We start from the raw sequence: 12,019 nt of genomic DNA, 5'->3' as shown, positions 1-12,019 counted from the left end.
CGACAATAGGAGCAAACGTGAGCAGAGAGCTGCATGTGCATTTCCAGCAGAGGGGCGGGTTGTGGCCCCTCTTGGTAGTTTAATCAGCTGTTCTTTGGGTGCCTTTGAATAATAACTGGACAAGTTGAGGTGGGATTCATTTACTCAGAGTCATAGCCTCTCTCTGGGGGAGGTAGCTGGAGTCCCTAGGGACACAGTTTCACAAGTTTTTTAGCCCACAATCTCAGCAAGAATGGGTTTGAGGTCTGTAATTTCCCCAAACCTTAAAAATCAGCTTTGCAGCAGATCTGGAGCATCGTCCCTTAGCTGTACCGCAGTGGGTAAGAATTCTTGTCTTTTGCCAACCCATTGAGCCGGCATTGAATCACTCAGTTACTGCAAAATCCTTTCTAAACAGAACGTACACCACAGCCTCCAATGGAAACATTCCAAGATTGGCAGCAAATATCTAGCTCATTGGCAGAAGCAGGTTTTTGGCATGAACAACTGTTTTTCACTTTGATTTCAACTCCAGCAGAAGTTCTTGCAAGATGACCTGGGAATAAAGTTGGCCAAGAAGCCTCTGAGGGGAGATTGGCGTGTGAGTGCGTATGCCTTACCCACGCTATCTTCTGTGCTCCAGCGCCCACGGCATGTAGAGAATGGGCTGCCTTGTTTGGGAGGCTTAGTTTACCCTACTCAGTCGAGAAGCACGTAATGCGTAGGGCAGTGAGAGCATTTGCTACATGCTTAGGCCGAGAGGCAGCGTGGCTGGTATTGTGAGCTTTCAGCTTTGGGTTTAAAGCACTGAAACTGAGCTTGGGAAGGAGGAGAGGACAGAGGACAGGTGGGGCTGTGTGTTTTAATCCCAGCTCACTCAGCCTTCTCATTTTGGGAGCCACGCACTTCTAAACAAAGCTCTCAATAGGGGCTTCAATGCTGTGCCACGACTTAACCTTACAACAAAGAAGCTTTCCGACCATTTGCGCACCCATGTCTGCTTTAGGCAGGTGGAGTGACGCAATACTTATGGGCAATGGAATGTAATAAAAAGAGCAGAGAGATTCTAGCACCAGACTCATCTGTGCAAAATTTTGCTCTATTCTCTTCTTAGCTGTATGACCTTGAGCAAAACACGTGAGGGGGCCTCTCCCCACACCTTCGGTTTTCATGTGTGCAAAACTGGAGAATGCTGTCTGCTTCATTCACCGTTGTGAGGCTTCAGTGATCTCAAGGAACGAACCCAGTTAAAACCCTATCAAGCATGCAACAAATACATTCTCCACTCCCCACCCCACCCCAAAATTAAGGCCAGCACTTGAAGGATTAAATACTGTCATTGTGGGGTCTAAAGTTCTGGTTAACCTTTGAACCCCAAGGCAGAACAGGATCTGGGACTGAAAACGGCGTTTGTTTAAAATTCAGCAGACCTGCTGGGCAGTGCACCTTCCAGGCCTTTCCAGGACACCTCGGTAGGAGTTTGGTTTGCCCACCATCTCTGGGTCAGGCGGGACACTTGGCTGTCACACTTGGCCTTCTGGGGTGACTGCATGAGCGTGGCCCCCTCGTCAGCCTGTCAGGACACCTCCTCTTGCTGGGGCTGCGCCTCTGGCTGGGATTTGTCCTGGATGTGGCCGGCGCGAGGCTCTGGTTGCAGCCCGTGGCCCAGCACACAGAACTCTGGGGGAGATGCACGCCTGCTGCTGCCCTGCAGTTCAGGGGAACAGGGGCTGCTCCCCGGCTCTGTGTCCTTCTTAGGGCTCTCCTCGCTGCTGCTGCGGAGAGAAAGGACAAATGCAGGTCAGACACTCCTCTGCTGCTCCTTCCTGCCCCACCCCTGTCCTCCATTCTCCCTTTCTGTCCCACCCCAGCCCTCTCCCACAATTGTGCCTGTTCACCCTGGGGGCCAGGCCTCTGCCCTCTGTACCAGGCTTGCCAGGCTGGTGCCACCCTTGCCGTGTGCCTGCAGGGGTGGGCGCTGCGGGAGCTGGGGTGACAGGCTGAGTCTTGTTCTTTCCCCTGAAGCCCTGGATCCTGCTGCTCTGAACAAAGCAACTCCCTCAGAAGTTCTGGGAGCTGGGCCTTAATTTTGTTTTTGTTTTTAAAGCACTTCTTGTTTAATAAGGGCTAGGCTTAGCCAGTTGAATTAAAGATAACAACAACAAGGAAAAAAACCGGCTTCGCGCAGCTGCCACCCTTTTCCTGAATTGAGAAAAATGCAAACAGCTTGGCCCAGCCCAGGCCCCGCATTTGGCTGGAACAGAGCTTCTCAGCTGCGGGGTGACACAGCTAAGGGGGACTTTGCATGGGGAGGGGACCCCCACAGGAGCCTGAGTGGGATTTGGCATGCCTTAGGAGTGCAGAATGGAGGGTGGCCCTGAGCATGGAGCAAGCTTCTGCTAGCAGGGGACCCACCCAGGAAGCCACACTGGCCATCTGCTGGCAGGACAGCCTGAGGCTCCCCAGAGTGGGGATTAGAGGCTAGCTGCCTGGGTTTGAGTCCTGACTCTCCGGCTTATTAGTTCACCCCTCCGAGTCTGTTTCCTTCCGTATAAAATGGAAGTAATAGGCTGGGCGTGGTGGCTCATGCCTGTAATCCCAGAACTTTGGGAGGCTGAGGAGGGTGGATCACCTGGGGTCAGCAGTTCGAGACCAGCCTGGCTAACATGGTGAAACCACATCTCTACTAAAAATACCAAAAATTAGCCGGGCATAGTGGCAGATGCCTGTAATCCCAGCTACTCAGGAGGCTGAGATAGGAGAATCGCTTGAACCCAGGAGGCGGAGGTTGCAGTGAGCCGAGATTGCGCCATGGCACTCCAGCCTCTTGGGCAACAAGAGTGAAACTCCGTCTTTAAAAAAAAAAAAAAAAAAAAGGAAGTAATAATAGTATGCAGCTCATCAGGCACTCATAGGTATCAATATTGGGTGAAGCATGGAAGACCCTTGGTGTACTGTTGTATTAATAGCGTAAGTGCCCCAGAGGTGGGTAGCGATACTATGGAGCTGCATTGTTGAATGAATAGGAAGTCGCACTAGGAAAGGACTCTAGGGACCACGCCATCCTACTACAGGGACTATGAGGCCTTGGTCAGAGCTCTCGGTCAGTTGCCTCAGGGCCAGGACGGGACCCCAGTTCCGCACATGCACAGGTAAGAAGGCGTCTCTCTGCTTGCGACAGCACATTCTTGCCTGATCTGTGAGCTTTATTGTGCAACATGCTCAGCTCTGTGAGGTTAGGCTTACATGGGATACCAAACCACTGGAGAAAATGTTTGCATTTGGATCTGAACACGATCGAGGTGGGTGTTAGGAGTTGTGGGTAAGTGCGGTGGGCGCTTAGACCAGCACACAGCTATGGTTGTCAGACAGGAAGGAACCCAACTCACTGTGCCTTGGAGCCAATCTCATCTGTGTTGGCCTCCGGCCCCATCACAGGTCCCTACAGGAGTTCAGGGCCCAGGGGCCACTGGGCTTCTGATCCAGGAGAGTGAGTAAAGGCGGCAGAGCGTGCAGGCCTGGGCAGTCCAGGCCAGGCAAAGGCTGAAAGCACCACATTGAGGGGAGAAAGTCTGGAGCCTTCTCGAATGCACACAGTGCCCCAACATCCAGAGACCTAGAGGCTGGAACCCCCACTGGGGGATTTGGCACATAAATAACAGTTGCAGCTCAGTCATTGAGCTTCCTGGGTAAGCCTCCAAGGGCTGTTCCCAATCCCCAGGGCCCCAAGATCGGGAGATACAAACATCATCCATTTTCTAAAAAGGGGCTCCTGCCTCGCACGGGGTGACTGGAAGGGCAGGCTGGTTCAGCTTGCAGGCCTGCCTCAGCTGCAAGACATCATGGGTGTGGTTGTGTCCCTGCATGTCGCTGCTTGGGGAAACAGCCCTTTCTGAGCAGCCTCTGGCTCCCTGGCACTGGCTTGTTGCATGATCTTGGGGAAATCATGCCTAGTCCCTGGTGGTGTTTCCCCATATGCAGGATGGCAGAAAAAAAAAGCTTGCTATTCACAGGGTGGCAAAGGCCTGATGCACTTACAGCAGGTGCGCTTCTGCTCCCGGATGCCAACTTTATACCTGGGGGCGGGGGTGCTGGGGAATGAGCACTTTCCCATCACATGTTCACAGTGTGGGAAGGCTTAGAGTTGTGTGGTGTCGTGAGAGGCAGGGGAATGGTTGCAAGTCATTATATAACCTTCCACGTGACCTTGGGAAGCCTCCTGTTTATGAACCCTCTCTCTCTCCCTCTCTCTTTAAATTCTTCTTGAGATGGAGTTTTGCTCTGTCACTTAAGCTGGAGCCCAATGGCGTGATCTTGGCTCACTGTAACTGCTGCCTCCCAGGTTCAAGCAATTCTTGTGTCTCAGCCTCCAGAGTAGCTGGGATTACAGGCACGTGTCACCATGCCCTGCTAATTTTTGTATTTTTATAGTAGGGAAGGGGTTTTACCATGTTGGCCAGGCTGGTCTCGAACTCCTGACCTCAGGTGATCTACCCACCTCAGCCTCCTAAAGTTCTGGGATTACATGCGTGAGCCACCGCGCCCGGACATCCTCTCTCTTTCAAGCCACTGTTACCTCCCCACCACCCCTGCCCCAAGTGTTGAGATTCAGTACATAAAACAACCTTTTAGCTGCCCTGTTCTGAGGAGAAGCCTGAAGAAGGGCATTATTTTCTTCTTGAACGATTTTATGTTACTTTATTATTGCTCCTGCTGTTTTAAAATGTTAGTGTTTTTAATTAATGCCATTTTATTGTCCCTGTTCTCTCAAGCTCTTCTCCTGAAGGGCACAGTTTTAGAAATCTAATAACTGAATAAGTGGCTTGAGTGAGGAATAATGCATTAACATTTATAGAGGTTCTTAGATGAAAACCACTGTACTGTAGGAAGCTCATTTTAGATTTAAGAAAAGAGCAATGTTACATTAAGATTCTTGCAAAAATAATCAATATTTCATTTCTTTCAAGTGGCTGGGGAAGTTTAACTGTAATAATGCACAACTTTCCCGAGATAATATCTTTATTTAAAATTGACTGCCGAGTACTTTGTAAAAAATTACCATTTGTGCCTGGACAGATTGTGAAGTCTGCAACACATATCACTCTGGCAGAAATTAACTGCTGATTTACACAGTCGTGAGCTATGCAAAGATAGCAAGGACCAGTGTCAGTTGAGCTTTGTCTGATCTATCAAGACACATTGATAAGAGTTCTTCTCTAATAGACCTCAGAATTTTTTTTGTTGTTGTTTCTACGCCAGTTTGGGTAAAGGCACATTTCCCCGTGTATTCTGTAAAATAACCACTTGAGCATAAGAGTTCTTCTTTCAGTGCCCAGCAATGGCTACACTTTGACTCATGCCCCATTGAGGCTGCATGTCCGGGCCTGTCTGTGTGGCTGGGCCAATGACATGCACGTCTGTTGCCCTGATGAGAAAGGCACACTTGGAACTCAGTCTGCCCGGGGAAGAGGTAGCAGCCCCACCCCTGGATTCTGGCGCTCAGCACTCATGAAGACTCTTGTTCTCACTCTACAAACTTTTGAAGTTAGAGGAGAAGTGGAGCCAGGTCCCTGGGGATATGGGAAGCCACACATTTATATTCCACGCCTCCAGGACTAGCCATTCTCAAAGTGTGGTCTGGGGGCCCCTGGTTATTCCTGAGACACTTATAGGGAGCCCATGACGTCAAAACTATTTTCATCCTAATACTAAGATGTCACTTCTCCTTCTCACTCATTCTCTTGTGAATGTAGGGTGGAGATACCAGCGTCTACATGAGGCGTGAGATCCCAACAGGTTGACGATGGAAGCAGAGCTGTGAATCCAGTCATTTTATATTAAGCCAGATGCTAAAAAGATTTGAAAAAATGTACAACAGTGCTATTCTTTTCCCTAAATTTTTTGTTGTTGTAGAAGATACTCTTTTCATAAAGACACATGCATGCAAATGTTCATTGCAGCACTATTCACAATAGCAAAGACATGGAATCAACCCAAATGCCCATCAATGACAGACTGGATAAAGAAAATGTAATACAGGTATATACCATGGAGTACTATGCAGCCATAACAAAGAACAAGATCATGTCTTTTGCAGGAACATGGATGGCGCTAGAGGTCATTAATTATCCTTAGCAAACTAACCAAATACTGCATGTTCTTATAGGTGGGAGCTAAACAATGAGAACTCATGGGCACAAAGAGGGGAACAGTAGACACTGGGGCCTACTTGAGGGTGGAGGGTGGGAGGAGGGAGAGGAGCAGAAAAAATAACTACTGGGTATTAGTACCTGGGTGATGAAATTATCTGTGCAATAAACCCCTGTGACACAAGTTTACCTTCATCACAAACCTGCACATGTACCTATGAACCTAAAACAAAAGCTTTAAAAAAACCAGACAAAAGAAAATACACACTTTTTATAAGAGTATATTATTTGTGTTAACATATATTTTTTTAAAAAATAATATTTTACATATTTCTCAGTTTTAACTTCCAATACAGTAAACATTGATAGATACAGCCTCCACACACACAGGCTCTTTTGGGCTCTTAATAACGTTAAAGGGTTTAAAGGAGTCCTGGGACCAAATAGTTTGAGAACCTCCCAACTAGATGCTGGTCTCCTGCGGGGAACCAGAAACAAGGGGAGCCAGTGAGCCAGCCATAGGGGCAAGCCTTTTCATCTCAGCTTCCCCAGCTGTAAAACACGGGTTGTGTGGGGTTGAACTCACTTGAGTGTGTTGAACTTTATTATTTTATTTTTTTGAGGTATATATTTTAAGTTCTGGGATACATGTGCAGAACGTGCAGGTTAGTTACATAGATATACATGTTTCATGGTGGTTTGTTGCACCTATCAACCCATCATCTAGGTTTTAAGCCCTGCATGCATTAGGTATTTGTCTTAATGCTCTCCCTCCCCTTGCTCCCTACCCCCCAACAGGTCCCGGTGTGTGCGCCTTTCCTGTCCATGTGTTCTCATTTGAACTTGATTTTTTTAATACAGCAGGGCCTCTTTTCAATTAAAATCTTTCTTAGGAAGCTGGAATGTGTAACAGATAAAAGCCCAGTAACTCAAGGTTGGAGAGTAGGGGAGCTGGAACTGCCCCCTACACCTCTTTTTCCCAACTGCCTCTTCCCTTGGAGCACAGTTTGAAAACTACTGGGACCCAGAAGATCCTGAGGCCTATGCGCTCTGTTCCTCTCTATTCCAAGCCGCTGAAGGGCAGTGACCCCAGGACACTCCTTACCTGCTTTGGCTGAGCTGGGATTCACAAGAGGTGCTGGTGGGGTTCAAGACGGGAGGCTGCGGTCGGGCACCCGGCTGGCGGTCAGAAGCTGTCCTCCTGAGGAAAGGCAGAGGGTTGAGGGCACACAGAGCCGCTCTCCGCTGTGAGTCTGCTCGCAGCCAAGGCCCTGAGCTGTTCCTCCAGCATCCTGCTGGGTTCCCGAGAGGGCCTCCAGCCTCTGGCGGCAGCGATGGTGGGGTCAGTGGGTGGGTTGTTGAGAGCGGCGGTTTAGCTTCAAACAGAGAGGAGGTAGCTGGGCAGAATATGGAATGTGTGTTCCCAGACACTTTGGCTATGACTGCTTGGCTGTCTTCAGAGTCTCTTGTTTCCTTGTGCCCCTGAGAAGGGGACATTGGGGGTGATGGGGAGGGAATCGAGGAAGGGGGGCTTGCTTCTGGGTGCTGGGTTGGAGGGCCAGAGACGTTGCACTGAGCGGGTGCACTCTCGGGGGGAGGGCTGGGCAGCTTGGGCTGGTGCGATGGGGAAGTTCGCTGCTTTGTGGTTGGAGGGCTTAGCACCCTGGGGCTCACAGGTGGGCTGGGAGCTCCAGGGCTGAGTGGTGGACTGGGGGGCGTCTGCACGGCAGAGGGGCTTGACTGGGCAGGTCTGTAAGAGGAGGGCAGGCTCCGGCGCCTCTTGTCTGCTTGGGGCACCCAGGGTGTCCTCGTGGGAGAGGCCTTTCTGCCCACCGCGGGGCTTCTCTCTCGGCTCTGCCTCAGTCTGGCCAGGCTGGATTCTGAGGTCCTGTTTTGTCCAGATGGAGGGCTGGAGTGGTGCCAGGCGATGGCCTTCCGGGGCTGCCTGTAGAGGCTGGCGGCCTTCTCTGCCTGACTCCAAGTCCCACCCTTCACCTCTGGGCTTTGGCTGGTGGCTGGTGGGTGGCTCACGTCCAGGACTGGCTTCCTGGGCTGGCAGCTGCTCCTGCCACTCCCTGGCCCTGTGCTGCGAGGCTTGGTGGGGCTGGCGGTGCTCTTGCTGGGCAGCAAGTCCAGGGGGCTCACAGAGGCCCTCAGCTTTGGGGAAGCCCAAGTTCTCCTGGTGGGGCCAGCCTCTCCCGGCCCTGGCTCCTGGGTTTCCTCGGGGGAGCTCTCTATGGACTTGCTGCTTTCTGGGGACTCCAGAGAAGCGAATGATTTGTCCATCAGGACTTCCAGGGGCGGTGGAGGGAGGTGCTCGGGGTTCCCCTCCATTTCACAGCTGAGCTCCTCACTCTTGGCTGCTTCTGCTTTGGGCAGAGGGGGAAAGATAGGTGCTAAGGGCTTCCAGCCTATGCCCATTTTGAGAGGTTCTCTGCCTGATGCTGGAGAAATTTGGGACTTCGGATACAAAGGGGCAAGCCCCCTGTACATGGGAAGTCTGGGCGGCATGATGCAATTCCTGAGGCAGGGACTTGCCCCAGAGTCCTTAGAGTCCCCCAGTGTCCTCAGACTGTCTGTGGGACTGAAAGTTTCAATAAGCTTCTTGACGGATGTTCTGGTGGGACAGCCCCTGACATTCTGGTCTGTGGCCTCGGCAGCCTCACTGACATCTCCTGATGGGATGGCATTTGGAAGCTTCTCAGCTTTGCCCTGTTCGTCCTCAGGATGGGGACTGCATTTCTGCAAGATGCTCTTGTCCTGACTAGGCAAAATACTGAAATTCTTGGTGAGGGATGCCTTGAGCCTGCTGGTGGTGTTGCTTGGACTGACCTTGCAGGTGCCATTGGGCCACACGGCTGCTGCTCTGGGCTGCAGAATCTGCTCCTGGCTCTGCTCCTGCCCTTTGGCACCCAGGGCATAAAATGCCTCCAGCTTCTGACCGAGGTCCCTCTGGACCCTTCGCAGCTCCTGAAGGGTGGGGTCCTCCATGTGACTCTGGAGACATGACTCTGACTGGGACCTCCTCTGCCTCTCAGGGGCCCTCCTGCTGCCACTGATGGTGCTAGGTCTTGGGGGGACCACTATCCTCCCCTCCTCCTCCTCAGACCAATCCTGGTGCCCAGAGGGCACAGGAACAAACTTGATCCTTTCGCTGATTGCTTCCTTCATCTTCAGAATCATTTCCTGGGCCTGGAGGCTCCTAAGCCTCCTGGTGCGGGCCTGAAATGGGCTTTCCCGGTCAGCAGGTGAAGATCGTGGCCTTGAATGTGGAGTTTTTTCCTGCCAGACACACAGACTCATGCTGCTCATTTCGTCTTCCTCCTCTGGGCTGCTGTCCTCGCTGTCACTAAGAGATGGAGCGTCCATCAGCCTGGAGGTTTTGGAAAGATGTGGTTCCACAGAGACCCCAATCCCAAAGGAATCACATGGGGTGCTTGTCCCCAGCTTCAAAGGCGGGGAGGTGATATTTTCTGGGCTTGTACTGGAGAGGCATGGGCTCCTTGCTTCATCCTGTGCTTGTGGCTGAACCTTTGCCATAGGAGCCCCTGCGAGCAGGCAGTCCTGGGGTCTGTCTGAACCCATACAGAATGGACTTTGCTGCCAGGCATGTCCGGACTGCCTGGCTTCTGTGTGGGGCGACGTCACCGACTTCCATTCTTCAGGCTCTGGTGCAAGGTCCCAGCTGGTTTGCTTGCCCAGCTTGTCCACCGACTGCACAGACTCATTGTCAGCACCAATGCCACTGTCCTCAGAGCATAAGGGGAGACCCTGCACCCCAGCATCACCACGGCCACTCGCCAGGCTCTGTAGCTGCCCCAGAGTCCCCAGGAGGCATTCATCCACGTTCCTTTTAACGCTCAGCTTGTTTTCCAAGTGGGTTGCAGTGGAGTGGAGGTAGCTGCTGGAGCCCTCCAGGAAGCTGTTGGTGAGCAAGGCCACCGTGCCATTGAGCACCTGCAGTTTGCTGACTGTGTACTGCAGCAGCTGTTGCAGGAGATCTGGTTGTTCCTGGGGCTCTCTTTTCTTCAAAGGCCAAGCCAGATCCTCCCTAACTTCCTGCAGGAGTACTTCTCCATCCTTGGAGATCTCCCCCAAAAGCTGGCTGATCTCCTCAAAGCACAGCAGCAGGAAGCTGACCATGGGCTGCAGCAGCTCCCGGGTCTGGGTGGCCTGATGGATGATGCACAGAATTGCTTCATATTTGGAGAGGCTGGAGTGGAGATAGGTGTAAGCGTGCTGGTGGGCCTTTACCAGGGGCTCCGGGAAGTCCACTTTGCCTTCAGACTCATGAGCAGGGTGAATGGTTTGGTAGCAATGGCTCTGTTTGCTTGACGTGTGACATTTTTGTGTCCTTTTCCATTTGGAAGTGTCTTGGGTACTACTTTCCTGACTCTCATCTCCAGAAAAGTCTGCCCCTTGTGATCCATGGGAACCCTGTGTCTTGAACAGAATGTCCTTAGCCATGTGGCTTTGTGATTTGTTCAGCTGGGATGAAGGGGTTTTGGTTCCTGGGATCAGTCCTTCCATATCTTTCCTTTTGCCTGAAGCAGGATCTCCCATAAGCTGACAAAGACCTTTAGCTGTGGTTTGGTTCCTCCTGGAACTTGGCTGCTCCTCTGCCAGGCCCTCCCCAGCGTCATAGCAGGTGGAGTTTTTAACCAGCAAAGGGATGGAACCTCTTTCACTTCCGCCCTGACATCCTGGCCGAATTGCTTTGGGCTTTTTCAAGAACTGAATGCCACTCTTTGCAACGCTGTTTACAATGTCACTGTGTGAAGGTGTACACCCCATGATTTCAGCTTGTAGTCATCTTCCACCCACAACCTTCACAATTTTCCAAGAATCATGTTGAAATAGGAACAAAAGGCAATCTTACTAGTCCATCCAGGCAATTTTCAGGCCAGAATCCTTTGAAGTCCATGGTACAATATCCTAAACTTGGAACCAGCTTTCTTTATTTTCTTGGTCCAAATGTGAAGAGGGAGTGGTACCTGTCGTCCTGTTGTTCTAAGTTTGGAACCCTGTGCTGTTAGTGAGCAGCAGGACAATTCTGAAGGCCCCCAGTCTGGTGGATTACGGGCCTGTGTTTTGCTCACGTCCTGACAGATGTGGATAGCAAGTGCAGCTTAAGCCTATTAGGTTAATCATGCCCTAGCCAGTCAGCACTCACAGTGTGTTCTAATATAGAACTTCTCAGCATTTACTATCTTGGGAAGCGGATTATTTTTGCACGTGCTCATGCTTTTAATTCTGTTCAGATGCCTGCCATATGAAACCTAGAGAAATGAGCCATAATTGCAAAAGGCTCTGGAAGGGATGCATTTGTGGAAAAGAAGAGAGGGCTCGTTGATTGCAGGCCCTGGAAGAGAAGTGACCTTCATGGTTTAATAAGGGCAAACCAGCCAAGTATGCTCCAATCTGTTGTTATCAAGAAGACCCCAAAACATAATAGACAATAATTGAAGTAAAGTGTTATTGTTTGTGTGGCTTATAAAAACCCCAGGGCTCTAGTGATAGAGAATGTCTTGAAATAAGATAGTGAATGAAGAAGGCAAGATTGCTTCCCTTTGCATTAGAAAATTGAGTTAGGTAGCAGGAAAGCTATCCCCCCCAGTTTGGATGGGGACAGCAGGAAAAGTCACTGCCGTGTAAAGCTCAAGGCCGGTCACTACGCTCAGGAAGGCAATGCTTTCACGCGAAGAGGCTTTTTATTTAACCTTCTTCATAGGAAAACAAGCTAAAACTGGGCAGTGGAGAGCCATTTCGTTATTAGGAGGATAACTCAAGGGGAAGCCCATCTTTCTGCTCACGCTGAGCGTCAGGCTCCTGCCTGTGGCTAAGGGTAGCAGCTGCCCATTGAAAAACTCATTTTAAACTTTATTTGCTGT

The 12,019-nt window shown here is 50.9% G+C and overlaps 1 protein-coding gene across 1 annotated transcript; it reads right to left on the bottom strand.

Moving 5' to 3' along the window:
- Positions 1-34: 34 nt before the first annotated feature.
- On the bottom strand, positions 35-10,922 carry LOC105533950 (chromosome unknown open reading frame, human C2orf71). The gene is made up of 2 exons (XM_011972570.1): positions 7,234-10,922; positions 35-1,754 (listed from the first exon to the last, which is right to left on the bottom strand). Exons 1-2 carry the CDS (start codon positions 10,920-10,922, stop codon positions 1,556-1,558), a joined length of 3,888 nt encoding a protein of 1,295 aa, XP_011827960.1. The 3' UTR covers positions 35-1,555.
- Between the last annotated feature and the right edge of the window lie 1,097 nt (positions 10,923-12,019).

This window comes from Mandrillus leucophaeus, unplaced genomic scaffold, assembly GCF_000951045.1.
Source record: "Mandrillus leucophaeus isolate KB7577 unplaced genomic scaffold, Mleu.le_1.0 Scaffold13, whole genome shotgun sequence".
NCBI lineage: Eukaryota > Metazoa > Chordata > Mammalia > Primates > Cercopithecidae > Mandrillus > Mandrillus leucophaeus.
The sequence above is the reverse complement of the archived record's forward strand: the minus strand, read 5'-3'. Positions and strand labels throughout refer to the sequence as shown.